Here is a 24452-nt window from a genome sequence, read left to right on the forward strand (position 1 = left end):
TCTGGAAGTTAGAGAATGAGCTCATTAAGAGGACAGACAGCCTTGATGTTGTAATGTATTCAAGCTTCAAGCTATATTGAGTCCCTCCAGAAATCGAATCTTCGATCTCCTTGAAGTTGACAGATATTGACGCATGGATTTCGAACCCCCTCCAGATCCAACATCCGGGTAAATCGGCTCGCTCGGCTCGTCCCGGCTTGGCTGAGCTTGGCTTTGGTCAACCAAACAGTAAGGAATAGGAACAATGATTGTTGTTTATGTGCAGGATGTTCGCTTATTTCAAGGGCATATAGAGCAAGGGGGCTATATTTATTTCTGTGGGCTCTAAAGCTTGAAGCCGAATCTGGTTTTGACTACATACAACTCGCTTACATGGTCATTCGAAACTCGGAAGGGAGATCTCTTCTCAATGTGTATATAAAAATACATAGTAAGTAGTAAGGGGGGAAAGCATAGAAACGTGAAGTGGGCTCCCTGGCAGTCAGCGGGAAACTACATGAATATCAGTTTTAGTTTAGTGAGAGTAAGCATTTCATCCATGACTGTAAAAGCCCACAGTCGGTATATTTGCGTGGCACGACTTAGATGGTCCGTAATCCTATACAGAGCAACTCAACCCTCTTCAAGAGGCAAAACCTTCTCCATTTCCCAAACAAGCCAATCATGCGGTCTCTTCCTCCAGGTAGCACCCTTATCCTCGTCACCCGCAGGCCGATTAAACATCTCCACAAATTTCTCTGGCGTCAACAGGTCACCCACATGCGGTGGATCTCCAATCCAGACGTGATAAACGCCCACAACACGCAACGCCACATGATGCGTGAGAAACTCGCGTAGGATCTCTAAAGGTATATCTAGGGCCGTAAGCTGAATGTGCGTGACAGTCCAAGAATCCCTGCTACATAGTCGGAGTACCGCTGGGCTTCTGGAGATTCGGATACAACCGATGTCGGCAAACATCTGTTTGAGGCTCTGTCTGATTGTGTTGAATGTCTCGGGCGAATCAGCCCAGGAGTCGTGGTCTTCTTCTGTGAGTGAAAAGCCAACTAGACGGAGAGACTCGAAGCGTCGGCCAGCAGCATTTGCGTCAGAGAGGGCGCGGGAGAGGATTGGGATGTGATGTTGAAATGTTTCTCTTCGCAATGTCAGGTCTCTCCACTTGTATAGATGTTCCCACCCCGCATGCAGTGTTTTGGTAAAGTCGAAAATTAGGTCCGTGAGGCGGGGTAAGCCCCGCAGGGCTGATGAAAGTGCTGTTAGCTCTATGTCGCTGTTCACAATCTCTCGGGTGTCTTCGTAGTGCTTGCGATAGACTTGATGTAGGCCTTCGAAGCGGGGTCTGACATTATCAGGGCCGTCGCTAGCCTCAATGTCAGCGACTGCTTCGGGTGTCATCATGACTGACAGGAAGTGTTCTAGGTCAAGGACTTTGGGCTTGAGAAATATGGGCATCCAGAAGGTCATGTCCATGGTCCAATGACAGAGGTTGGAGTTAGCGAACTGCTGAAGGCTTTCGAGGCCATATTTGGAACATGGGAAGCTGACACTGTAGAAGAGGGATGAGATGGAGAGCTCGCGGAATCGCTTGCACACGAGGGAGAAGTTCATCTGATCTTCGGTCTCATAGAACTCGAGACGAATCATGTCGCAGATCTCCGTGGGAAGATCTGCGAGCCTGAATACTCCATTTGCCATTTTGTTGATGAGTAGTTAGATGGTCGCTCGTTTAGCCTCAGGAACCCAGCAATACGGTAGCGAAGCGACGCCAAGGACCCGGTCCAGGCGCTTGTCCGAAGCCCATAAAATGCCTCCATTTTCCCACTCAGGGGGTTGACCCCAGAAATCTCTCACCATGTCGCGCGCAACTCGAGACAGTCCCGTTGTGTTTGTCGGTCTGTTGGTTGTCATCGTTGTGCATTTCATGCTACAAAATGCATTGTGGACCAACGAGATTCAGGACCCCGGCACTGGCGCACAGTACTCTGGAAAAGTGACTTACACAAAACTAAACGTCGATCGCTGTGCTGAGCTTCATAATGCGATTGTGCAGGAGGTGGCTCATGCACCTGGCTTTGAAAATGCAAATGTCACCAAATATACAGATTCCTGGGCCGCCCACCAAGATGAGAACCTCAAGGGGTTGCGACGATCTATCGGCTCGCCCTTGTATGACTTTCTCTCCAAGGCCGACCTGATTGTGGGTGCTCCATGGGCGCACATGACGCCACATGTCGGTGGTCTCGCCGCGCCGTCTAGCTTGTCTGAAGAAGACTTTCCGTTGTTCTTTGACGAATACAACAAGTGCGTCACATTGTACTCTTCCAATGAGGATGCCGATGAAGCTGTTGGCCTGGTCTTCGATTTGAATACAAACAAAGCCACCTGGATTGATGACTATTTCTTTACGCCACCGCGTTATATGGACCATGTCTGGGTCCCGTTAGAAGAGATCCTTGAGGCGTGGCTGTCGCATATCCGGCGACGATGTATTGCGCACCCAGGGAGTTACGACGACGCGTTCTGGGGACAAGCATATGGTTGGCGTCTAAGATACCCGCCCAAAGAGGATGTGGAAGAGGATTTGAGGTTGTGGGACAAATATGTTGCGTTGGTGGAGAGCAAGCTCCCGAAGAAGCCACAAGCAGCCACCGTCAACAATGCAGACGATGTACCTGAATTTCTAGGGTTTCCGGAAGAGTTTTTAAGTCGCGCTCGGAAGCCACAGTTCAAATATGTCGCTCCCGGTCTCGTGTTTCCGTCGATGTCGCAGATGGAGGAGCTTGCTCAGCGACAATTGGAATTATTCGGCGCGGACAAAGATAGCTGGCGAAGACCAGTCAGTGAAAAGGTAGCTGAGCATGATGAGGAATCTGCCATGGAGAAGGACGATAGCCCCGGGATGGAGCTTCTTGACATCAACGAAGACTGGAGGCCAAGTACAGAAGTTCCAACAGTCCTCTTCCCACTAGGAGACAACATCCACGCCGGCCTTTGCACCGGCGGCGACAATGAATGGCAGGATGGCGTGGGTTTAATATTGCCCTCGTCAAAAGGCTATAAACGCTGGATCGGACCGCCCGCTGATTATTCACCATATTCACGCTCACAACTCCCAAGGTTTGAACGAGTTTGGCAAGTGAAAACGATGTCACCGTACTGGCGGTCCCATCATCCGAGACTCGCCAGGGTGCTTGAGAAGTGGATACAACTTGTGCAAGATGGCACATGGAAAGTAGGAAAGGAGGGAATCAAGGGAAAGCTGGAGAATTATCTTGAGGAGGAGATATCCACGGATTCCTGGGAGGATCAAGATACTAGGCCGGTGGGGATGTTGCTTGATGGTGTTGATGGTTCGTAACTTAGAGGGCTTCCAGTTTCCGTGTACAATATAATATAGATAGAACCTACTATTCAGATATAGTAAGTAGTTATGGATCGAGTTCTTATTAGGGTTAGAGCAGCCCTGTCTGGATAGCAATCTGCCCTTGATCGGCTGACTTTCTTTCACCACCGCTGCGCCCCTCCAACTTCCACCTCAGCCCCCTCTCTGCTCTCCAAAGTCCTCTCTCTCGGTCTACATAATGCTCAGATCGTTCTGAATCACCCAGCACCTCTACGGCGCTTCCTCTCACCCTCGCCCAAATTAATGGTTACCAGCGACACCCTCTGTGCCACACTCGATCATGGCGGGGGCGTTCGCTTCGGTCCCCACACCTTCGCAATCTACTCCTGCGCGCCCCTACCCGCGAGTTTCGCTCAGCACCAGCTAAACCTGGGTGCGAATATCGCTTTCAGAAACGCACTGAACACCGCCGCAGCTCAGGTCTGCGAGACCCTACCCGTATACGTTGACCTCGACGCCTCGCAAACCGCCCAGCTCACCTCCCTCCCTGTCCCCGCCCAGCCACCGATCAATCCGATCTACTACCTCCCCTGGTTCCTGATCAACTCGGCGAGACTAGAGAAACATTGCGTTGTTGGTCGCGGCTCAGTGGTTGAGTCACTGCTCGTCATACTGCAGCGGCCCTGGTGTGTCCTTGAGATCTGCTGCACGGATATCGAGACGATAACTGCAGTAAGGGAATTTGCGGTGTTGGCTGCGGAGAAAGAACCGAGGAGCTATGATGCTGCGGTGAGGCTGTTGTCTCATGAAATTCGAGCGAGGACGTCACTGTCTGCACTGGACATCTCTGAGTTCGACGTTCCTCCTTCCCGATGCTCAGCGAAGGAGCTCTGCGAGATATACGCGGCCACAACACTGGTCCGCTCGTATAATCGCTTCTGGCTACCGTTGATTTGCAGCTGTGCTGTTTACTTGGGGATACCGTTCTCAGAGGTTGTAAGGCGCGTTCATCGGGATGTTTTGGAGGGAGGTGACGGTACGGTGGACTGGATTGAGCTTTATAGAGTGCTACTCGGGCTAATAGGTGATGAGATGGTTTGATTGGTCTGATTCTGTTGAAACCTAGGGCATTAGAGAGCAGTGCTAGCTTTATCGTCATGATCGCGGCGAAGCTATGCTGGCTTTGGTCGATAGAGGGGCATCCGGCGGCGCTCAACGGATTCTTTGCATCATTCTAACTCCTTCGAAGCAAATCAGCGACTAGCGAGCATCTTGTTTATCGTGGTATGCTTTTGCTTTACTTCTAGCTTGTTGTGCTGTCTTTCAGATCGAGATACTTGTATGCCGGTACCAGAGCATTTGTAGCCTGAAACTTACTTTTATTTTATTATTCAAGCCTACCGCTTGGTATGCCCATTTCACCATCCGAACACATGCAACCAAGCATCCAAGAGGGTAGTGTTGGCTTGCGTTAGAGAGCTAAACTCTGTTTAGACACGAACTCGTTAAGGGGAGGCAACTTGTCTGCTCACTATCCAGTCCATCCATGATTCTCTCACGCGAGTACCAAACCACATACCATGGTGATGGCCATATAGAATGATCGTGTTCCTGGAAAACAATTCCATGGTTCAGATACGAGCCCCCAACACTCGTCCAATCAGAAGCTCTTCCTTAACTAACCTCCCGTGATGGGTCGAACTACTCGGACAGCTCAGCTCAGCCGCACTGCTTAACCCACTTCACCCGCCCTGCATGACTTGGTCTTTGTCGACAAACATGACAAAGTTCCAGCCTTCCATTGTCTCGACATGCGACACCAATCTTGACACTCAATCCAGCCTGACGTGAATATCACCTAGAACAGCATTCTCAGGTGCAGCCGCCTAAACCCCCACACGACGGCGGCATCTGGCATCCGTCACAAAAATGGCGCCCTCACTCTCCACCACGCGATCATGGCTCGCCATAACATTCGCAACCCTCGCCGATGCCAAATACCCCTTCTCCTCAGAAAGCCCGCAAGCGACCCTCCGCGACGAGACAACCGTCTCCTTCGACCCGCTCGGCGTTGCCGCTGTCCTCCCAAACCCACGAGCCGACGCCAGCGCCGCAAAGCTCTACGTCCAATTCGACAAAGATACCTTCCACTGGCCGCACATGAGCATGGTCGGCGGCACCCTCCCGGCCATGCACATGCTCGTCGAGTACGTCACCTCCGGCCTCCCATCGCAATCGCTCTCCGCGCCCATCAAGATGTGCGCAAAATACATCACCATGATCCCAGTCCGCAGTAACTTTGTCTTCCGCGAGCTGCCGCTCGATTTCAGTAATGTGTGGCTGACGAGTTTGATTTCGTTTCGGCCCGGCGCGAGGAACCCCGGAAATGACTTTATGGTTATCTATATCGACGAGACGGGGAAATCGGAGGACGATCTGGAGCGGCTAGCCGATTTGGCGCACGACCGGTTGAGGAAGGATCCTGGGCGTGGATGGTGGCTGACGGCGCGGCTGACGCTGTATTTCCTGATACTGGTCAACGGCGCCATGATCCTTGCGGCTATGCTGATTGGGATTCTGGCGGCGGACGTGTGGGCGTTTACGTTGTTTTTCCTCTACGGGAGCCACTGGATTGCGTCGGCGCTTATCACATTCAAGCCCATGGTGAAGGTCTCGACACCGGCGATCGAAGATGAGAAGTCGATCCGGTACGCCGCGTACGAGAGACCGGAAGGCGGGACGGTGATCTTCAAGGGCCCCAAGGTGAACATGGAAGCCTGGGCGCGCACAACGTGGAAATACGACCCAGATTGGAAGAAGTCGTCGCTGCACTGGGCGTACATGGCGACTGGGGCGCTGGCGGCTTTCTCCTCGATCGCTTGCATGGTCAATATGCATGGGTACATGCAGCTTGCGTTCCTGGCTGTCTTAGTGTATGCGACTCTGGCGGAAATTATCGCTACGAAGATCTCCCGCTGGCTGCAGACGAAGGCGAAGGGGCCTGTCCCGCATGCGTTGCGCCAGAATAACGAGAAGCGAACGCAGGGGATTATCGATGCGACGATTGCGATTGAGAAGATCTGTCGTCTGGAAGGGTTTGATTGGATTTCTATGGGGTTGTTACCGCCGTTACCGGCTTTTGTGGCGCTGCTGCCGACGTTAGCAGAGATCAATGACTTGCAGACGAGGACCGAGCAGAGGTATGCTGGTAGCGTACGCGTCTCGTCAGACGAGAGAGGTGCGGTGGAAGGCGAGATCGAGGGCTTTTATACCGAGTATAAAGAGCGGGCGGGCAAAGAAGCGGAAAAGGGAAAGGAGAGTGAGAAGGACAAGGCCGAGGCGAGAGACGCGACAGAGGTGTTAGCTTTGAGGCTCAAGGGCCAGATGGAGAATGCTGTTGAGGAGTGGCTTGATGGATTGTGTGGGTGGAAGAAGAACCCCGTGAAGTCGGAAGAGGTGGTCGCCAAACATTGACGTGTTTGAGCTCGAGTGCTGGGAGATCTAGCGTGTAAATTTTGGCGGCCATTCCCCCGTGTAGCGTTCAGGGGGGTTGGAAACCCCGAGAGCGTGACGGTCATCCTTGACGGAGTGATGAATGGCGTAACGATATTGGTAAAGGCGAGTATATATTGTATAGGGCTGAGTCTGGAATGTTCTTGAGCGCTGGTTAGATTTGATGCAGTAACGAAGTAACGAAACAGTTGTCTTGAGGGGTGACGAAGCAAAAAGGAAGACAAGGAGGGGAAGGCAAAGGGATCAATGATAAAGAAGAGCCCGCGCAACAATTGAAGGTCCAGAATAGATATCTCGCTTCTGTGTAGCTGCGAATCGACGATCAAGGATTTTAATTGAGTCGGGAGAGGCGATACAACATTAAGCTCCAACGAGTACATTTAATTGACGAAGATTAGAGGCTCCGGTCTAGCCGTGAATATGCACCTAACTATATATATTAGCTCTATACATTTTGAACGAGCAGTATAAAGCTTATAGATATATCGATACATGGACGTCGCACACTTCAAACATTATATAAAGAAGATCATAAATAAAAGTGACGCTGGTACGACCGAAGTCATACAGCGTCAGTCGTGAAGAAGAAGGAAGAAAAGGAGGCTAAATGGCTAGTTTACATCACAACGAGGGCAGCGACGGCAACGGCAAGGGCGCTGGAAAGACCCTTGACCATGCGAGACGCAGCACCGGTGAAAGCGGGGGCCTCGCCTCCCTGGGTACCGCTGGGAGCGGTGGGGACCGGGGAAGTGGATGGGTAGACATGGAAGGTCGAGGAGGGGTAAGGGGTGTGAATCAGGGGCTGACTGGGGACAACGACAACGGTGGTGGTCGAGTCAGCTCCGGGGTTCGTTGGGTTCTCGCCGGATGGGACCTCGCCGACTGGGATATCGGTGGGCTTCACGGGGCTGGTCTCGCCGGTTGAACTTGCGGGAGGGAGAGTGAGGGTCACCGTGGTGGGGGTGGCAGCACAGACAGTGCAGACGGTGACGGTGGTTGTCCAGCCTTCAGGGATGTCCGGGGTGGTGGTGGGTTCGACGGCGCCCGGGTTGGTGATGGTGGCTGTGCCTGTGGCCGTGGGCGTGAGTGTGCACGGGCAGTAGGTCGAAGTGAGAGTGGTGGTGATGGTGGTGAAACCTGTCGGGCAGATGCTGGTGTACGAGGTAACGATGACCGTTGTTGTCAGAGCAGGCTCAGTGGTGGTAGGCTGAGCAGTCACTGTTCCGGTACCGCTGGGCTGAGTGGTAGGCTCAGTCGTGGGCTTGGGGTTGGAGTCAGTGTCAGACTGGGTGGCAGTCTCGCTAGTGGACTGGGTAGTAGACTGAGTGGTGCTCGTGGCAGTAGGCTCATCCTCATCCTCATCACAGTCGGTCTCAGTGGGCTGTGCGGTGGTCGTGGAAGTAGGCTCATCCTCATCCTCATCCTCATCGCAGTCAGTCTCGGTGGGCTGCGCAGGGGATGTGGCAGTGGGCTCGTCCTCATCCTCATCGCAGTCAGTCTCAGTTGGGTGCGCAGGAGAAGTTGTTGCAGAAGGAGTCGAGGTTGGCACTCCCGGTGTGCTGGGGGTGATGGGGGTGACGGGAGTAGTGGTAGAGCTGGAAGCAGAGCTTGTGTGGGACGCAGTGCTTGTCGGGATCACCGGCTTGCTCGTGGGGGATGTGGTTGTCACGGTCTCGGAGGTCGAGCTTGACTGAGAGGTCTCAGTGTGGACGGCGCTAGAGGACGGCATAGGGCTAGACGAGCCAGGGGGCGTCGGGAAGACTGTCACGGTAGTCGTGGTCTTTGTTGAAGTTGGCGGGACACCAGGTGTGCTAGGAATGTGGCTGCTGGCTGTTGTGGAGCTTGTCGAGGTAGTCGTAGATGTGCTAGACTCAGTAGAGCTTGAGGACACAGTAGTGCTGGTCTGGGAAGCCGACGGGGTGCTTGAGGGGGTAGGGGTGTGGGAAGAAGTCTCGGACACAATCGGCGTGCTGGTAGAGCTTGACGTCTCGCTGGTGGAAGTCGAGGTTGAGGTCTCCGTGGAAGAAGTGCTAGTAGAGGTGGCGGTCAGAGTAGGGGAGGGGGTGGAGGTGCTGCTGCTGGTGCTGGTAGAGGTGCTCGTCGAGGTGGTAGAAGTGCTGGTCGAAGTCGAGGTACTAGTGGTTGTCGAGGTGGTGGTCGTCGTCGTTGTGCTAGTAGTGGTCGAGGTGCTAGTCGTAGTCGTGCTGGTCGTGGTTGAGGTAGGAGTAGGGGTAGGAGTCGGGGTGGGGTGGTTGGGATCAAGGTCAAACAAAATGTCCCTGATGTTAGCAGCGTAGCTTACACCACCGATCTCGTTGTTCATAGACTCCGTAGCCTCCCACAGCATGATGCCACCAAAAGTGTCGGGGTACTTGTTCATGTACTTCTTCGCCAGGGGCTTGACCTCTTCGGGCGTCAGGTAGAATCCTGGCTGCGCCGCAGCTTTGCTAGCGGGAAGGCCGATGTAGAGCTTTGCGTTAGGGTTGGCTCCTGACTTGATAACGTTCACCCACTGATCAAAGTTGAAGCCGTTCTTGGTGCCGGCAACAAAGTCACGAGCGGAGCAAGGGTTTGAGTTGTAGAACTGAACCCAGACAAAGTCAATGAACGAGTCCCTGATAGCCACACTAAGCTGCGCATCGGGAATAGGGCACTGAGGAGCGGCAGAGATGTAATATTTCTTCTCAGCGTCCTTTTCGAAGTTCTTCCGCAGGACCTTGACCAGGTTGGCGTAACCCAAGCTACCGCCGTACTCGATGTCCAAGTCAAAACCATCGACGACGGCATTACCGAAAGGTCGAGGGCTAGCGGCGGCTTCCCAAGCGTCAGTCACAGGACCAAATGCTCCCCAGAGCCAGTTGCCGAAATCGGTGGAGGCCTTGATCGTGTTGAACCAGTACGTGGGATGTCCACCACCGAGGGACAGGAAGACCTTCTTGCCAGCATTCTGGCAAGCCTTGATATCTTCCTCAAAGTTCAGGCAATGAGAGTAAAGATTGGACGGAATGCCATTGACCTCATAGGTTTCGGCCCAGCATTGGTTTCCAAAGTCACTACCGGGCAAACCGGTCAGAGGATCCTGCTCGGGGAATCGGTTAATGAAGCCGATGTTGATGATGTCGATCGAGGGGTCTTGACAGAACTCCGCAAGGCGAGGCTGGTTGTATCCTTGACCCTAGTTCGGCATTAGCATGGCGCGTTCAGGCATTGCTTAGGGAGAAGTTTGTATTACATAGTACATAGCAACATTGGACTTGGCCTCAGGAACAAAAGCAGACGCAAGCGAGGCGAGCCCCGAGATAACTGAAACGAGAGTAAGAAGTTTTCCGGCCATGGTTGAATGAATGACTGCTGGCTATAGCCAGTGGAGATTGATCTCAACAAAGAAAGGACGCAGACAAATGTCTGCTTGTACGGCCGCTACAACGAAAGACAGGAAGGCTGGCGAGGACAACTACATTATCAGGGGAAGAGCAGGTAATATATGGGTGCTAATTCTTCGCGAAATTGCAATTCTGGACCAATCCAGAGCCGCAAGGCTATTGGCCTGGCGGACCAGCGTTCAGGAGCCATGATATCAGGGTTGTGCTAAGCCTCTGCCCTGGGAAATGAAAAACAGTCTGCGGCACAGCACACCAAGGCCCATTTGGCCAGGGTTCGGTGTCTCCAAGAGGATGAATTATTGAGTGCCGATTGTTTTCGTTGGATCACTTGGACCCGGCAGAATCGCATGTTCTAGTCTTTTTTGATATAGCGCTCTGGGTCAGAAGCGAGCATCCTTGGATCCTCTATTTTAAGTGGAGCGGGAGAGACGGACAATCCCCGAGCGCATCTAGAGCCGCAAACCGCATGGTGGGAGATTGACTGGTCTGATCGAAAGCGTTAGCTATGTACAGCGTACTGTTTGGATATCCTCAGCCCAGATATAACACAGTTTGTGTTCCTTGTGGATGCAAAAAAAGCCATGGCTACTACGGTTCAGGGAACGGCTTCAAGCCCATATTTGCCACAGCAAGCCTGACCATGATCTGGCCCTGGTCGTGGTTCCTGGAAGGATGGTTCGCTAGAGCTAGTGAAGTGGTTGGTGTGAACGAAGTGGACGAAGTGGGGGAGGAGGAATTTGAAATGCTGGCGAGGACCAGGTTGATGCTCAAATGAGCCCGGAGATTTCGCGGAGCCAAAAGAGCTTAGCGCGGGCGCCTGCCTCAGGAACACCAATCAGGTGACAGCGAGCCCCTCGCATGTTTTTCGTTCCGCTTCTTAGCGTCAACAACGTTCGTCTGGCTGATTGTGACTTGAGTTCGACTGCCCTTCGGTTTTCACCCGGATCATCCGATCGGCAGTCCTTGAATCCTTGATGGCATCATCATGCTTGTCTGAGCTCACTGCTGGGTTACTACCGATAGCCCTGCCAAAGTGTACAGAACTAATCCTCTGAATCAGCTGAACAGGCACTTGGTACTAACGACGAGCTAGGTGAGGTTACATTTAGTTCTGTATGGACTGGATAACCGGCACCCATGGAATCGGTGGAGGGCCTTGGTGAGTCTGTGAGTCTGTGACCAACCGAACTCGGGCGTCTGTTTTCCTCGCTAACCGGAGGGTCCTCCTTTAGCGCCTGTCTTAGCCTGGTGATAACATCGCACTTCCCCAACGGGCCGCTGTTATTGGACCCTAGACTCTCAGCCCCGTTCGTGGGAAATTGGCTCTGAGCCTCATTGGGTCTATACAATGGCCGCTAACGCAGGCAGACAGTGCCACCTGTTCCAGAGTCCAGACTTCTACCTAACTTGGCCAACCCTCCGTTTCAAGCGCACGATTCGCTCGCCCTTTCAGGCAAAAGCTTGCTGTAGAAAACTCATCGACGACGTTGTGATGCTTGTATAGTGGACACAGCCAGGCAGGCAACAGTAGAATGAGGCAACAGTCCCTTCGAAATTCGGAAATTCCGCAATAGTAAGGTGCTCAGCGATGAACCCCGCTATCATAGTCGGGCTGAAAGTTACCACTGTGAGTGTGCATCCGGATTCCGGTCCCTAGCGGAAGAGGCGCAAATTCCCCTGTGTCCACTGGCGAGACAAACCACTCACAACGGCCATGTGCTCCCCTGGAAAACGCATACGAAGTCTTGGTCGAGGTCGAGGTCGTACCTGCAAGAGTCATGTGAGGCTACTCACACAGAAATGAACCCTGAAGGGTGCTCAACACCCTCATCAATACAGTCTTGGCTAAGCAATTACCTGAACATACCCTGGCAGCGCAATCTACGCAAGTACGGGCAAGAGCGTGGTTCTTATCATCTAATTCTAAGCGAGCAATATCTCGGGCTGCCCGAGGACACTGTTAATATAACGGTGCCGGCCGAATGCGTCATGAACTAGTTACCACTAGAACGAAAGTGCCGTGGCCCGTTCAACTCTCCAGGTCGTTTGGAGACTGGAGTGAAAGAATCTGAAATCCCCAGCTGAATGCCAACTCGAGTCAGTAGTAGTAGTTATGAAATACTGAGTCCCCTAGGTCTGATTGTTCTAACTTCTGGCATATGCTGCTTGACCGTCTCAGGAACATCAAGACATTAGGGTATGTTGCTACTTGCATCTTAGCCATTGGGCACGCGCTGTCATTGCTGGCTGGCTCTCAACCTGTACTAACATGCTGTCTACCTCTAGGGTGATCTGCTTACTTCGAGAAGACCTCCTTCAACAGGTCACACATCAATGTGATTGACCTCTTCCCCTCCGACAACACCCCGTCCATTGCTAGAAACGGGTGTGGCATTCCCTTCATTACCTGCAGATCCACCTCTACCCCGGCTTGCTCCAGTTTCTCCCCATATTGCTCTCCTTCCTTGCGCAACACATCCAACGCGCCCACCATGATCAAAGCTCGTGGTAACGCAGACCAGTCTCCGGTATAAAACAATGGACTCGCCTCAGGGTGTGACCAGTCCTGCTCGTTAGGAAGGTAATGTTTGCGGTACCAGAGCATCTTGAGGGCTGGCAGAGCAGGCGCAAATTCATACGATCGGTACGAGTCGTTGTTCGTCACCCACGCGGTGTTGTCCATAACGGGAACTGAGAGCAGCTGGGCGAGGAACTTGACGGGTGGGGATAACGTCAATGCCTTTTGCGTCATGATGGCAGCCAAGTTTCCGCCTGCTGAAGAGCCACCCGTCGCTATCTTGCTAGTGTTGACATTTAGCTTTGCTGGACCTTCTGATACGAGCCACAGGAGCGCCTCCCAACAATCATGCACCGCAGCTGGCCAGGGATGTTCGGGTGCGAGACTACACTTGTCAGCCTTCGTCCAGACAGATCTACAATAGACGAGACCGGGTGGCTATAAATACCGATAGTCAACCGTAACCACCACCGCTCCTCCCCTCACACACAAGTTCGAGCAGACCACGTTCTCGGTGTCAATGGTTCCCAATACCCAGCCACCTCCGTGAAAGTAGAGCATGACTGGCCATCCTCCTTCTGGCACCTCCCCGGCGGGTGCGAATACTCGCACGGGTACATCCGGCCCCTCCGTCTCACGTCGCTTGATAGAGATATCTTCCGTCTTGCCAACCTCTAGGAGAGGCCCGGCGCCGGGTATCAATACTCCACTTGTACGTGAAGCCGCGACAGGCTGAAGATGAACCTGCTGCTTGTCGAAAATGTGGGCATTGTAGAAATCAACGTACTCGGGGTCTAGCAGGTCTTTCACCGAGGGATGAAGCGGGTAGGGGGGTTGGTTCTCGGTACTAGACATCGTGATCGGTCGTTGGGGTAGGAGGTACAACTGATGTGACGGTGAGGACGGCAATTTATATCACAGATACAGGAAACAGGTAACCAAGTCGTCTTGAATTGCTCTGAATTGAATCAGAACTCGCTGCAGAATCTTGTCTCGTGGCCAAAGTCTCCTGCAAGGGGAATCTGGACAAGCCACCTCGCTTGAGTCACCAAGCTATTAATCTTCAAGGCTGTCGTGTAGCAGCCGTACCGGTGTCATCGTGAGGGGTTCCTGAAACCCCTCATTTTTTACTACTACGACTGTAACCTTATCATTGGCTTATCTCCCGTCCATCGGAGACAAGATACTACCTCATCCTGAAGATAACGTTATTGTCGAGGGGAGGGGGGCGGCCTGAATGTGGGGTTATCTCCAACTGTCCTTGCAGCTGAAGCAAAACTCAACAGCCAATCCACGAAGTAGCTGATGGTCCTCTGCGAGACCGCCGGTCAAATATCATCTTCCCCTCTTCGCCCCTCCTCCGACAGGTTGGAACTTTTGTTGTTATCATTCTCTCACATACCGCACAATGGCTTCCAAGACTGCTGTTCTCACTTCCAAGGCCCCCAAGCCCCTCCCCGGGATCTACTCTCAGGCGATCATATGCAATGGCATGGTTTACTGTTCCGGGGCTGTTGCCATGGATCCCGAGACGGGAAAGTTGATTGATGGAGATGTCAAGGCTCACACGGTATGTTTTTCTTAGTTCTGCATCAAATTCTTTTTAATGAGCGACGTTAACTTCGATATTCACCGCCGCAGGCTCAATGCATCAAGAACCTTTCAGCAATCCTCGAAGAAGCCGGCAGCGACATCACAAAGGTTGTCAAGGTGAATGTGTTCTTGGCCAGCATGGACGACTTCGCCGCCATGAACGAGGAGTATCAGAAGTACTGGGGCGATGTTAAGCCTGTTCGGACGTGAGTTCTTGCTTCCTTGTGTCGCCCGACCGAAGAATGAGATCCATACTGATGCTCTAATCTGCAGATGCGTTGCTGTTAAGACTCTGCCCTTGGACACGGACGTCGAGATCGAGTGTACTGCCCATCTGTGAAGTCGATTTGCGTTCGATATGCTCTGGAGCGGAAAAAATATAGAATACAATAAATCGAAACAATTTCCAAACTGGGCGCAGTTTACTTAGTTGTCTATTGCATCGTCATGTAAGCAAGCAGCGAATTGCTTTCTGAACGAATCTCATGCCGAGTGTCGTTGTGCTCATGCCTGGGTAGTCAACCAACAGCCCAATTGCAAACCAAGAATAATAAGTCCGACAGGCGCGCAAAACAAACCATGACGAGTAGGCCACGGACTTGAAGTCGCTCCAACTGATTCAGAACAATCACTGATATAGCTCCTGCTTCGATCTTCCTGACATCGAGATCTGCAAGTTGCAAGTATCGTCTGATCACAGAATATAACAATGGTCTGTAGCTTTGCGCTCCGTTAGACAACTCATTCGGCTCTCCGGCCTGTGATAACAGTGAATAAAAATTGTCATTGGACTCTTTCTACATCCTGGTGCAGGCAATGATGGAGGTGCTGTGTTAGGGTTGTTGGGATGTTGCAGGGGGGGCGACAGTTGGGTCAAGACGGGAAATCCAAAAAGAAAGCTGTTCAATGACGTTCAATCATGCTTTGCGCCCATGGAGTTATAGGCAACAAACTGTATCTTGAAATTCACTGGTTTCCTAGCTGAAGGAGCTGCGATTCCAGGATCTCGAGTTGTAGCTCCTGGCTGACTGTTTCAAGGCCCTTCATACCTTCGTTGAAAGTCTTCGGCGGAGCTTTCAATAAGAGCACGCCCCTGTTGAGCCCCTAGATCCTGGAGGTTACGTTGAATGAGGCGAAAAGTTGAGTAAGAGTTGAGGTTGAGAAACCACCCCCCTTGAGTCTGCCATCACGTGCCCGCCCTGCAACCCCCTTCGGCGTCCTTTGCTAGACTCCTGCTCTACCTTCGTCCTTTTTTATCCCTTTACACTCCCACCATCCTGCATTCTATCCTCTTATTACTGTCTCGGTCCTTCATTGCTCCAAGGATTGAGAGACAGCCATGGCATCTACAATTGACGCAATGCATCCACGATCGTCGCAGTTTGATCCACCCACAGGTTGAAGGCCTCCCTAATCCCCACGTAAAGGGACTTGCTGGTCAACTTTACAACGGATGCTGCACGGCCTCTAACTTAACAGGACAGCTATGTCCTAGACTCCTTCATTAAGCCTGGATCTGCCGTCTACTAGTTGTCTTCGGCGTTTGTGTCCCGCATACCTGAGCATGGACTGCCGCCGATGTCAGACCCTGTCTGCCCAGGAGAATATTTGCTGCTCCTCCATTCCGCTCTTCCACTATCGCGTTGACGCGCTTTGGCTGTTTGCTCATATAACCTTTTCTGTCGACATGTTCTCAGTCTTCCCAATGGCCATCTCTGTTAAATGCCCCATTCGACCACAATAACATATATGCTCCTCAGACGTTTCTCAAACAACATACATTTCTACCTCTATATACTGATCTTCCTGCCCGGGCGTGGCTGTGGCCAACAAATTAGTTGAAATCAAGCTCGCCTCTCGGTCTCTACATATCTGCTCAACCCAGCATGGCGTACCGGACTATGTCACCCAGGAGAGGAGGTGCTTGGACGAAGGTCATCATTTTCATTTCCCTCTACGTGCTGTTACTGCAATCCCTTATCGAATGGGTAGTGGTGCTTTATCTGTACGGGAACAAGCATGTAGACTCGAAAATGGCACCGAGCTTGATCTTTGCACTTATAGCGGTAAGCCACTCTCTGTTAATGGTTGAACTGAATCTGACATGTTTAGTCCTTTTTCACTGTCCCTCTTGTGGTACTACACAGCTTTCTTGCGTGGCAGTACAACAGGGTTCTTGGGTACGCGAAGCAAAAAGCGATGCTTCACACTGTATGCACCTACATTCTGCGCCTAACAACCATCGTTTGGTTGGGTGCTAGTGTTGCCGGTCTGGTAGTCGTCTCCCAGCAGGCGTATTGTCTTCCTGGAACTGCCAGTGGCAGCTTCTGGGAAGTTGGTGTCAGCTGTGCCCTTCATCGTGCGGTTGTCATTGTTTCAGTCGTCTCATTGTAAGTAAAAAAGGTTGAGAAATGCGAGCACTTACTGATTATGACTAGTCTTACTGTATGCCTCTACTTTTGCTCTAGAGAGCTCTGTGAACGTCCATACGACGTATCGCTGCTTGGGGTCTACAACCATCAACGCTTGAGCAGGGATGGCAGCATTCTCTCGGCTTCTACACGGAATAGTGAGAAGAGCCTGAAGCACGACATTGTTTGCGTTTGCCGCCACCCAGACATTACCTACGGTCGAAATCCATTCATGACCCCCAGCGATAGCGAAGAATCGGGATGTCTTCCTAGCATTCAGCAGCCTTTGCCGATACGCCCTACCTCTTTTTTACACTTCAGTGCCGATCCAAGTGCCGAAGCTGAATACTTATCAGGGACCACTGTCAGCCCTGTCACGCAATCCGATCTCTATCAACCTGGTGTCTCTCGCACACCTTCTGCTGCAACTTCGCAGATACAAACTCAGAGTCAGGCCCTCCCTGAACTACCAGGTGGTTTAGGTTCAACTGGGCAGCAACCTAGCCACACACGCAACAAGTCTTCGACCTCCTCTTTTCGCAGATTCCTTCCAAAATCTCTACCAGCCTCGCTATCTCTGTCGCTAGATCCTCAAATACGAGCCCTGACTGAATCAAATGCCAATGTGGACATTGAGAAGCAGGAACCTCAGGAAAGCGAGCTCGTATCTCAAGAGCCTCAACCCCCGGTACCCCCTGCAAAGTCACCGCACCCGCCTCCAAAAGACGACCCCCTTCAAGAGATCCAACACACCAATGAGCCTACAATCACCCCCCTGCCAAGGTCAACAACCATGAACTCCGCCGACGCCCCAGAAGTCGTCACACCACCAGCACCTCTCAACATCCGCAGATCAAACAGCACACATAATCACACCCTCCCTCCCCCTCCCCCACCTCCTTCCCTCCCTCTATCCAGCAACCCCGCCAGCTCCTGGGCCACCCTCCTCGACCCAAACCAGCCTCGACCCCTCCGAATGAGCACAATGCACGTATCACGGCGCCCAAGCAAACACGATACATCACACACACCCCGCTACACCCAAAGCCAGCGCTTTCCCAGCGGCCGGACTCGGTACAGCCGACCGCTACGCGGGAGCAGCTCGGATAACCTCTATCAGCAGTCGGGATTGCGCCGGCCTCGGAGCTCAACGTTTGGCAGTGTAAGCATTGTCTCGGTTCCTGGGCACCTGGATAGTATTCGGGAGACGGGGGCTTCGATTGATGAGATGAGGCCCGGGACTGGGAAACAGGGGTCGTGAGGTGGGGAAGGTGCTCTGCGGGACGGAGGATCGTTATTTAGTGGGTAATGGATTGGATGTGGTCAGCGGGTGTTTTTGTTTTGGCTCGATTTCCTGATGTTTTAGTTTAAATGCGCCGTAATTAAATTATATCATGTATGTCCAAAAGTAGCGGGTTAGTGCCTTGGATATGTGTATATGTTCTCTTACTTAATCCACCAAGCTTGTTTACGGGTACCATTAATAATTGCATGTTCCATACCCTTGGCCAAGCAAGAATGAACTCTGTTCTATAATTGAACATATAGATGGATGATAATATAACACCCCAACGCCCATCCCAGCCGAAAGCCCTAAGTGGAAAATCCAGCCCAACGCCATCCATATCATCCCATTAATCTGCCAGAAAAAAAAAGTAGAAGCACAAAAAAGAAGTCAACCCTCATCTACCCTCCTAAGTATAAACAGATCAGATCACGTCCTCTTCACGTACTTATACCGGTACCCCTGGCCCTGCTGCCTCTTCTTCCCCTCCCCGCCGGCAAGCTTGCTACTGTCATCCTCTATGTTCTCCTTATCCTCTCCCTTCCCTTTACTCCTTGTTCTCTCTCTGCTCTTCTCTGTCCCAGCAGAGGCAGAGACGGAAGTAGAGGATTTCGGAACCTCCTTCTCCCCCCAACTATAGAGCAACGCCCTTCCCATCTTCTCTCTCTCCTTGAGTAGCAACTCGACACGCCGCTCCCACTCGCGTTCGCGCTTCTCCACGGACTTTGCAATGCGGAGGTCCATGGCTGCAGCGGTTTCGTCTTTCGCTTTGATGAGCGCGTTGAGACGATCGAGTTCGGATTCTAGGGTTGAGATTCTGGAGGCGGAGATGGCTTGTTCTTGGGCGTTGAGAGATTGGGATTCGGTGACGTGCTCGAGTTCGGCGCGGAGGTCGGCTTCGCGGGTTTCTGAGGCGGAGAGCAGGGTGCGGAGTTTGTGGGTTAAGTCGGCGTGGGCGGTGCGGAGGGTTGAGAGGGTGGTTGCGTGGGTGGTGTTGAGGGATGAGATTTCGGCGGCGTGGTTTGCTTGCAGGGTTGCGATTGTGTTCACGTTGTTTGTGGTTGAGTTTGCGTGAGGGGTGGATGGGGGGCTTGGTTGTTGGTGGGTTTGGATATCTAGTGTGGTGTTTTGTTGATTGTCTTGCAGGCGCTCGATTGTCTCTTGGGCTTCGGCGTGTTCTGTGCGGAGACGGTTGAGGTCTGTTTGGGTTTGCGCGATGGTAAACTGAAGGTCTTCCGTGCGTTTAGTGAGACGGGTGTTCTCTGCTTCGATGGATTGCATGAGGAGCTGGGACTCTGCGGCTTGGTCGTGGGCACGCGAGAGCTGAGTTTCGAGGGTCTTGTTCGCCGCTGCGCGTTCGCTTGCTTCGGTACGTAGTTTGGATAGCTCTTCGTAGATTTGTTCAAGATCGTGGTCTCCGTTGTCTCTGGGCTTGAAGGGGCGGCCCGTGCCAGCTTGACCTAGGTCTTTGATAAGCTCGAGAATTTCGCTGTATGTCCCGCCTGGGGTATCCAAGGGTAGGTCTGCTGCCATGGCTTTGAGGGCGTTTTCCTGCGCTGTGACCTGCGATTGGGCGCGGGTCAGGTCCGCCTCAAGTGTACTGTTTTTCTCCTCGAGTGGGCGATTTTTGGTTTCAAGGAGAACTAGCTGGTCCTCTAACACCCGGTACTCGCGGTGAGCGCGTGAAATGTTCGTTTCGAGCTTGTCAATCTCCGAGCGCTGGCTATCAAATTGACCGCGTAGTTTGCTAATTTCCGTATTCTTCTCGTTGAGCTGCAGCTCCTTAGCTGCGGTGACCTCTTTGAGTCTTTTAAGCGTCTCGTCGAGTGTTGTGTCACGCCTTTTCATTTGCTCCTGGGTTAAGGACAGTTGCTGTCGCAAGATCGCGATTGTTTCTTGGCGTTCAGCATCGATGTCGGCATTTGAGCTGCGACCTTGTAGGTTGTTCTGAATATCCGCAATTTGTTTCTGAAGAGCAATGAAGTCTGGAGCATTGACAGAAGATCGTCGGGACGCGTCCCTATCTGCCTGTTTTTCTTGTAGCTCTTCCAGAAGGGTATTCTTTCTCTGCAGTTCACTCCGCAAGTGCTTGATCTCTTCTTCAGCAGAGGCAGCCTCCATGGCGCGCTTTCGGATCTTCTCTAACTCCTCGTCGCGGTCCTTGATGGCTTTAGTGAGTTCAGCAATCTGCCGGCGCAGCTCCTCATTCGCATTTTGTGCATCATTAACAGCTGGTGATCTGGTCTTCCGAACTGACGGCGTGGCTGCCATGCTCGGCTCATCATCAGGATCCTCCTCAATGTCTTCCAGATGAGTCACGTCGCGTGTAGGAGCCGTTCGGCGCAGTAGATGCGATGGCGTAGACATGTCGACCGGGGGACCGAATTCGCTGTACTCTCCAAGTTCCGCCTCATCCTCCATTGCTGGCTGCTGTGGCTGAGGGACATCTTGCTGCTCTGGTTGTTCGTCTTCTGATTCGGTAAGCTCGGGCCCGGAATCAATATCCTCCTGCGGCTGTTCCTGGTCTTTATCCTTGTCATCGAGATCCTGATCTATCGAATCATCCTCGCCCAGCAGATATCGTTCCAGATTTGCGGTAAAATCCTCAGGACCACCAACAGCTGATAATCGGTCCGCTTCCTCCTCCAGGTCTGGCTGCTCATCTATAGCATCATCCGCATGCCCACTGGGAAATTGACTGAAGTCAACGGTATACTGGGCGAGACGCGCATCGAGTTCTCGGGCCGCACGCTCGAGAGACGCTTCGCGAGTGGCTGGGGGCGAGCCGGACGGGGATCGGGCACCCGGGCTGCTGACAGGACTAGGAAGTCGATCGGGGGAAGCAATTTGCGGATGCTCGGAGCGAGAAGGGGAGGAAGGGGAGTAGTGAGGAGCCATCAGGGTGGATGCGCCGACAGTGTCGTGGGTTGTTGTATCGGCCATGGCGACAGTCAGCGCTTACATGGAGAGTACGTGTTCAGGAAACAGTTCGCCGGGTAAAGTCAAAAGTCAGAAGTATGCGAGATGTTCTATACGAGGAGATAAATGATTCTGGCAAAGTTGAAAGCGAGCGGAGAAAGTGATGGGAGATGAAGCCAAAGTCAACGCGACGCGCACGGTGCCTGAAAGCACAGGCAGCCGTTGTTGATGATATGCTAGATCGGGTTAGCTTGGTTGCCCCTCTGACCTGTCGCTTGACTCGCTTCAGTCTGGTTGAAAAGGCAGAAATACTCAAGTATGTAGAGTATATAATTCAAGAGATAGACCTAATAATAAAAGAAGTAATCTGGTACGTGTTGGCTATACTCGCAGTGTTAGGGTTTGAGGGCGGGCATTGGAGAGACTGCTCGCTACCCCTCACGATTACCATCAACGAACTGACCACTGGAGTTGACTCTCCATTCTCAATAACACATAGAATGCCTCCGATTCCGCCACCTACTTACCCTCATCGCATTGTGCTGTACCATCAGACTTTGTGTCCCGATCGCGGCCCCTATGTGTCTCTGCTTCCTCTCTTGAACAACCACACAGGCATTACCCACGTTATTCTGGCTGCCTTCCATCTCAATGCACCCAATCCCGATCATATCACACTAAACGATGATCCTCCAGATCATTCCATGTACAACTCGCTTTGGGCCGAAGTGCCCTTGCTACAGCAGAGCGGCATCAAGGTGATGGCTATGCTGGGAGGTGCTGCAAAGGGAACCTTCTCTTGCCTGGACGGCGACCAAGCCCAGTTCGAAGCATACTACGGGCCCCTTCTGGCTATGATTCGCCGCCATGGCTTCAATGGCGTGGACCTAGATGTTGAAGAGGACATGTCCCTGTTCGGCATTGTGCGCCTCATCGACCGGCTGAAGGCCGATCTGGGCCAGGGATTTCTTATCACTCTCGCCCCAGTGGCTGCAGCTCTCCTCGGAATAGGAAATCTTTCTGGATTTGATTATCGACAACTGGAGCAGCAGCGTGCGGGGAGCATCGCATGGTACAACGCCCAGTTCTACAACGGGTGGGGTCCTGCGGATGATCCTCGCATGTATGCAGCTATTGTGGCCCAGGGCTGGTCGCCGGCGAGGGTCGTGTACGGCCTTTTGACAAACCCAGGGAATGGGTCACAGGGGTATGTTCCACGAGAGGTTATTGGAACTGTTTTGGCTGCGTTGGTGGAACGGTTTCCAAACTTTGGCGGTGTGATGGGCTGGGAGTATTTCAATTCAATGCCTGGGCAAAGAGAAAAGCCCTGGCAATGGGCGGCTGAGATGTCCTTGAGCATGGGAATGAAACTTGTACTGCAGAGAGCGAGGGAGCAGTTGAGTTCCCGATCGGGGTAGATTGAAGCTATTCCCGAATGACATCATATGCTCTGACACTTGCGCTCCGACTTCTCCGCCCTATTCGTTTGCTTCCATCACCTCCAGTTCGGCTTTGGAACACCGTTATTCGCTCGATGTAGCATCATGTTGGTAACTACCAGCTCTATTGTTCTCCGCATAGCTTCTTTCCTCTTTCTTCGCTGGGTTTGGCCCCTTTTTCTCGCTGCCCCGCGTGCAATTGCTGACCTGCATCCAGATTCCCGGCCATGCTTTTCCTCCCATAATTTTTACCTCTCTCGCCCTTTATCTCACCTCGATTTACTCTTCCTCCCCTAGGAAGTATAACAATGGCATCATCAAATCTCTCCTCACGGGAGCTCCCTACCGTCAGGCGTGGGCGACGCGTTTGGCCGTCGTGATCAACTTGCTCTGCGGCTTGTTCACGGCCGATTTCCTCCTCCGCGGCTTTTTCCTCTACCCTACCGCCGACCTGCGCTTCTCTCGCGTGGGTCATATCTCGCACAATACTGCTGATCTCCTCATCCGAGAGCCAGACAGTGCCCAGCTTCCGTTGACCGTCTCGTACAAAGCAGCCCATGACGAGGGCAGTGGTCCTATCTCTTGGATCCAGGCAGCCGTAATTGACACTCTGGCTGAGCCAACCGACTTTACAAAAACGGTTTCATTCATGAACTTGAGCCCATCGACTTCATACCATTATGCGCTCTCCAACAATCAGACTGGATTCTTCGTCACAAACCCAGCCCCCGATTCGTCAGCTGCAGGCAAGCTCAGCTTCTTGACGTCTAGCTGCATGAAGCCAAACTTCCCCTACGACCCCCGGCGTCACCCGCTGCGTATCCCGGGCATCGAGAAAATGACCACAGCAGTTTCCTCTCTGCGCCGACTCCCATCATTCATGCTGTTCTTAGGCGACTTCATCTACATCGACGTCCCTCAGCGCTTCGGCTCCTCAGTCGCACACTACCGCAGCGAATACCGTCGAGTCTACTCCTCCCCATCTTGGTCCGGGTCAGCCTCAAACCTCCCCTGGATTCATACCATCGACGACCACGAAATCGCCAACGACTGGAAGCACGGAAACACAACCCCTCCCTTCCCTGCCGCCATAGACGCGTACCTCCACTACCACGCCGCCGTCAACCCCCCAGCACCCAACCCAAACACCGAGTACTCAAAGTCCGCCTCCTACACAGCCTTCACCAACGGACCAGCCGCCTTCTTCCTCCTCGACACCCGCTCCTACCGCTCCTCATCCGAGGAAACCATGCTCGGCAAAGCCCAACTCGCAGCCCTCTACGCCTTCCTTGCCCGCCCAGAACCAGCCCATGTCCGCTGGAAATTCGTCGCATCGAGCGTCCCCTTCTCCCGAAACTGGCACGTCGGCACCTCAGACACATGGGGCGGATACCTCGCCGAGCGCGAGCAGATTTTCAGCGCCATGCGCGCCGCGCAGCGAGATTTAGGCCTAAGAGTCGTCCTCCTCTCCGGCGATAGGCATGAGTTCGCAGCGACCCGCTTCCCGCCTCTCCCACCGACAGACGGACAGAATATCGATCAAAAGAACCTCGAGTCCGGCGCTGACCTCGTGGAATTCTGTGTCGGCCCGCTGAGCATGTTCTACCCGCATGTGAGGACGTATTACCAATCCGGGCCGGATGATGTTCCGATTAAGTATATCCCGGATGGGACGACGAAGTACGGGCTCGTGGAGATTGAGGAGGGGGATGTGGATGGTGTTCCTAGTTCGGTTTTGACTTACTCGCTTTATCTGGATGAGGATGTGGTTTGGAAATATCGGTTGAGTGTGCCGGCGGCTGGTGTTTCGGATACCAAGGAGCCGAGGGATAAGGCAAAGTTGGGGGAGGAGGGGACATCAGTGGCGGCTACGCTGCTTCAGCCGGGTGAGGTGCTATATGATGTGGTGAAGAGGCCGACGCGGGTTGACAGGTTCGCGATGAGTGTGTTTAAGTGGGCTACTGGGAAAGGTGAATACTCGGAGAAGGATTGGATTATTTGATGAGATATAAGACAGAATTGAAAGTTTTGTTTGCCACAAAGGTCAT

At 52.8% G+C, this 24452-nt stretch overlaps 11 protein-coding genes across 11 annotated transcripts; 7 read left to right on the top strand and 4 right to left on the bottom strand.

Annotated features, from left to right (window-relative positions):
• Positions 1–612: 612 nt before the first annotated feature.
• Positions 613–1695, bottom strand: BJY04DRAFT_213841 (F-box protein; the record flags this gene model as incomplete). The annotated part of the gene is made up of 1 exon (XM_073715048.1): positions 613–1695. The coding sequence occupies one exon, from the start codon at positions 1693–1695 to the stop codon at positions 613–615; it is 1083 nt and encodes a 360-aa protein (XP_073576127.1).
• A 121-nt stretch (positions 1696–1816) lies between these two features.
• On the top strand, positions 1817–3408 carry BJY04DRAFT_178855 (uncharacterized protein). The gene has a single exon (XM_073709808.1). The coding sequence runs from the start codon at positions 1853–1855 to the stop codon at positions 3356–3358; it is 1506 nt and encodes a 501-aa protein (XP_073576128.1). The 5' UTR covers positions 1817–1852; the 3' UTR covers positions 3359–3408.
• A 133-nt stretch (positions 3409–3541) lies between these two features.
• Positions 3542–4906, top strand: BJY04DRAFT_178856 (uncharacterized protein). Its single transcript, XM_073709809.1, has 2 exons — positions 3542–4822; positions 4876–4906. The coding sequence occupies exon 1, from the start codon at positions 3647–3649 to the stop codon at positions 4442–4444; it is 798 nt and encodes a 265-aa protein (XP_073576129.1). The 5' UTR covers positions 3542–3646; the 3' UTR covers positions 4445–4822; positions 4876–4906.
• A 198-nt stretch (positions 4907–5104) lies between these two features.
• BJY04DRAFT_178857 (uncharacterized protein) lies at positions 5105–7208 on the top strand. Its single transcript, XM_073709810.1, has one exon. The coding sequence runs from the start codon at positions 5273–5275 to the stop codon at positions 6815–6817; it is 1545 nt and encodes a 514-aa protein (XP_073576130.1). The 5' UTR covers positions 5105–5272; the 3' UTR covers positions 6818–7208.
• A 264-nt stretch (positions 7209–7472) lies between these two features.
• chiA1 (class III chitinase ChiA1) lies at positions 7473–10190 on the bottom strand (the record flags this gene model as incomplete). Its single annotated transcript, XM_073715049.1, has 2 exons — positions 7473–10031; positions 10089–10190. 2 exons carry the CDS (start codon positions 10188–10190, stop codon positions 7473–7475), a joined length of 2661 nt encoding a protein of 886 aa, XP_073576131.1.
• Positions 10191–12535: 2345 nt separating this feature from the next.
• BJY04DRAFT_205033 (alpha/beta hydrolase) lies at positions 12536–13612 on the bottom strand (the record flags this gene model as incomplete). The annotated part of the gene is made up of 2 exons (XM_073713556.1): positions 12536–13142; positions 13206–13612. The coding sequence occupies 2 exons, from the start codon at positions 13610–13612 to the stop codon at positions 12536–12538; spliced, it is 1014 nt and encodes a 337-aa protein (XP_073576132.1).
• A 415-nt stretch (positions 13613–14027) lies between these two features.
• On the top strand, positions 14028–14912 carry BJY04DRAFT_100498 (putative L-PSP endoribonuclease family protein Brt1). The gene is made up of 4 exons (XM_073707925.1): positions 14028–14327; positions 14399–14556; positions 14624–14799; positions 14869–14912. Exons 1-3 carry the CDS (start codon positions 14166–14168, stop codon positions 14688–14690), a joined length of 387 nt encoding a protein of 128 aa, XP_073576133.1. The 5' UTR covers positions 14028–14165; the 3' UTR covers positions 14691–14799; positions 14869–14912.
• A 1324-nt stretch (positions 14913–16236) lies between these two features.
• BJY04DRAFT_213847 (uncharacterized protein) lies at positions 16237–18022 on the top strand (the record flags this gene model as incomplete). The annotated part of the gene is made up of 3 exons (XM_073715050.1): positions 16237–16416; positions 16463–16740; positions 16789–18022. The coding sequence occupies 3 exons, from the start codon at positions 16237–16239 to the stop codon at positions 18020–18022; spliced, it is 1692 nt and encodes a 563-aa protein (XP_073576134.1).
• Positions 18023–18311: 289 nt separating this feature from the next.
• Positions 18312–19379, bottom strand: BJY04DRAFT_178867 (putative spindle pole body associated protein SnaD). Its single transcript, XM_073709811.1, has one exon. It carries the CDS (start codon positions 19325–19327, stop codon positions 18476–18478), a length of 852 nt encoding a protein of 283 aa, XP_073576135.1. The 5' UTR covers positions 19328–19379; the 3' UTR covers positions 18312–18475.
• A 110-nt stretch (positions 19380–19489) lies between these two features.
• BJY04DRAFT_178868 (uncharacterized protein) lies at positions 19490–21077 on the top strand. The gene has a single exon (XM_073709812.1). It carries the CDS (start codon positions 20025–20027, stop codon positions 20358–20360), a length of 336 nt encoding a protein of 111 aa, XP_073576136.1. The 5' UTR covers positions 19490–20024; the 3' UTR covers positions 20361–21077.
• Positions 21078–21465: 388 nt separating this feature from the next.
• Positions 21466–24406, top strand: BJY04DRAFT_205034 (PhoD-like phosphatase-domain-containing protein; the record flags this gene model as incomplete). Its single annotated transcript, XM_073713557.1, has 2 exons — positions 21466–22338; positions 22622–24406. 2 exons carry the CDS (start codon positions 21466–21468, stop codon positions 24404–24406), a joined length of 2658 nt encoding a protein of 885 aa, XP_073576137.1.
• Positions 24407–24452: the final 46 nt, after the last annotated feature.

This window comes from Aspergillus karnatakaensis (genome assembly GCF_047715665.1).
Source record: "Aspergillus karnatakaensis strain CBS 102800 unplaced genomic scaffold BJY04scaffold_4, whole genome shotgun sequence".
NCBI classification, from domain to species: domain Eukaryota; kingdom Fungi; phylum Ascomycota; class Eurotiomycetes; order Eurotiales; family Aspergillaceae; genus Aspergillus; species Aspergillus karnatakaensis.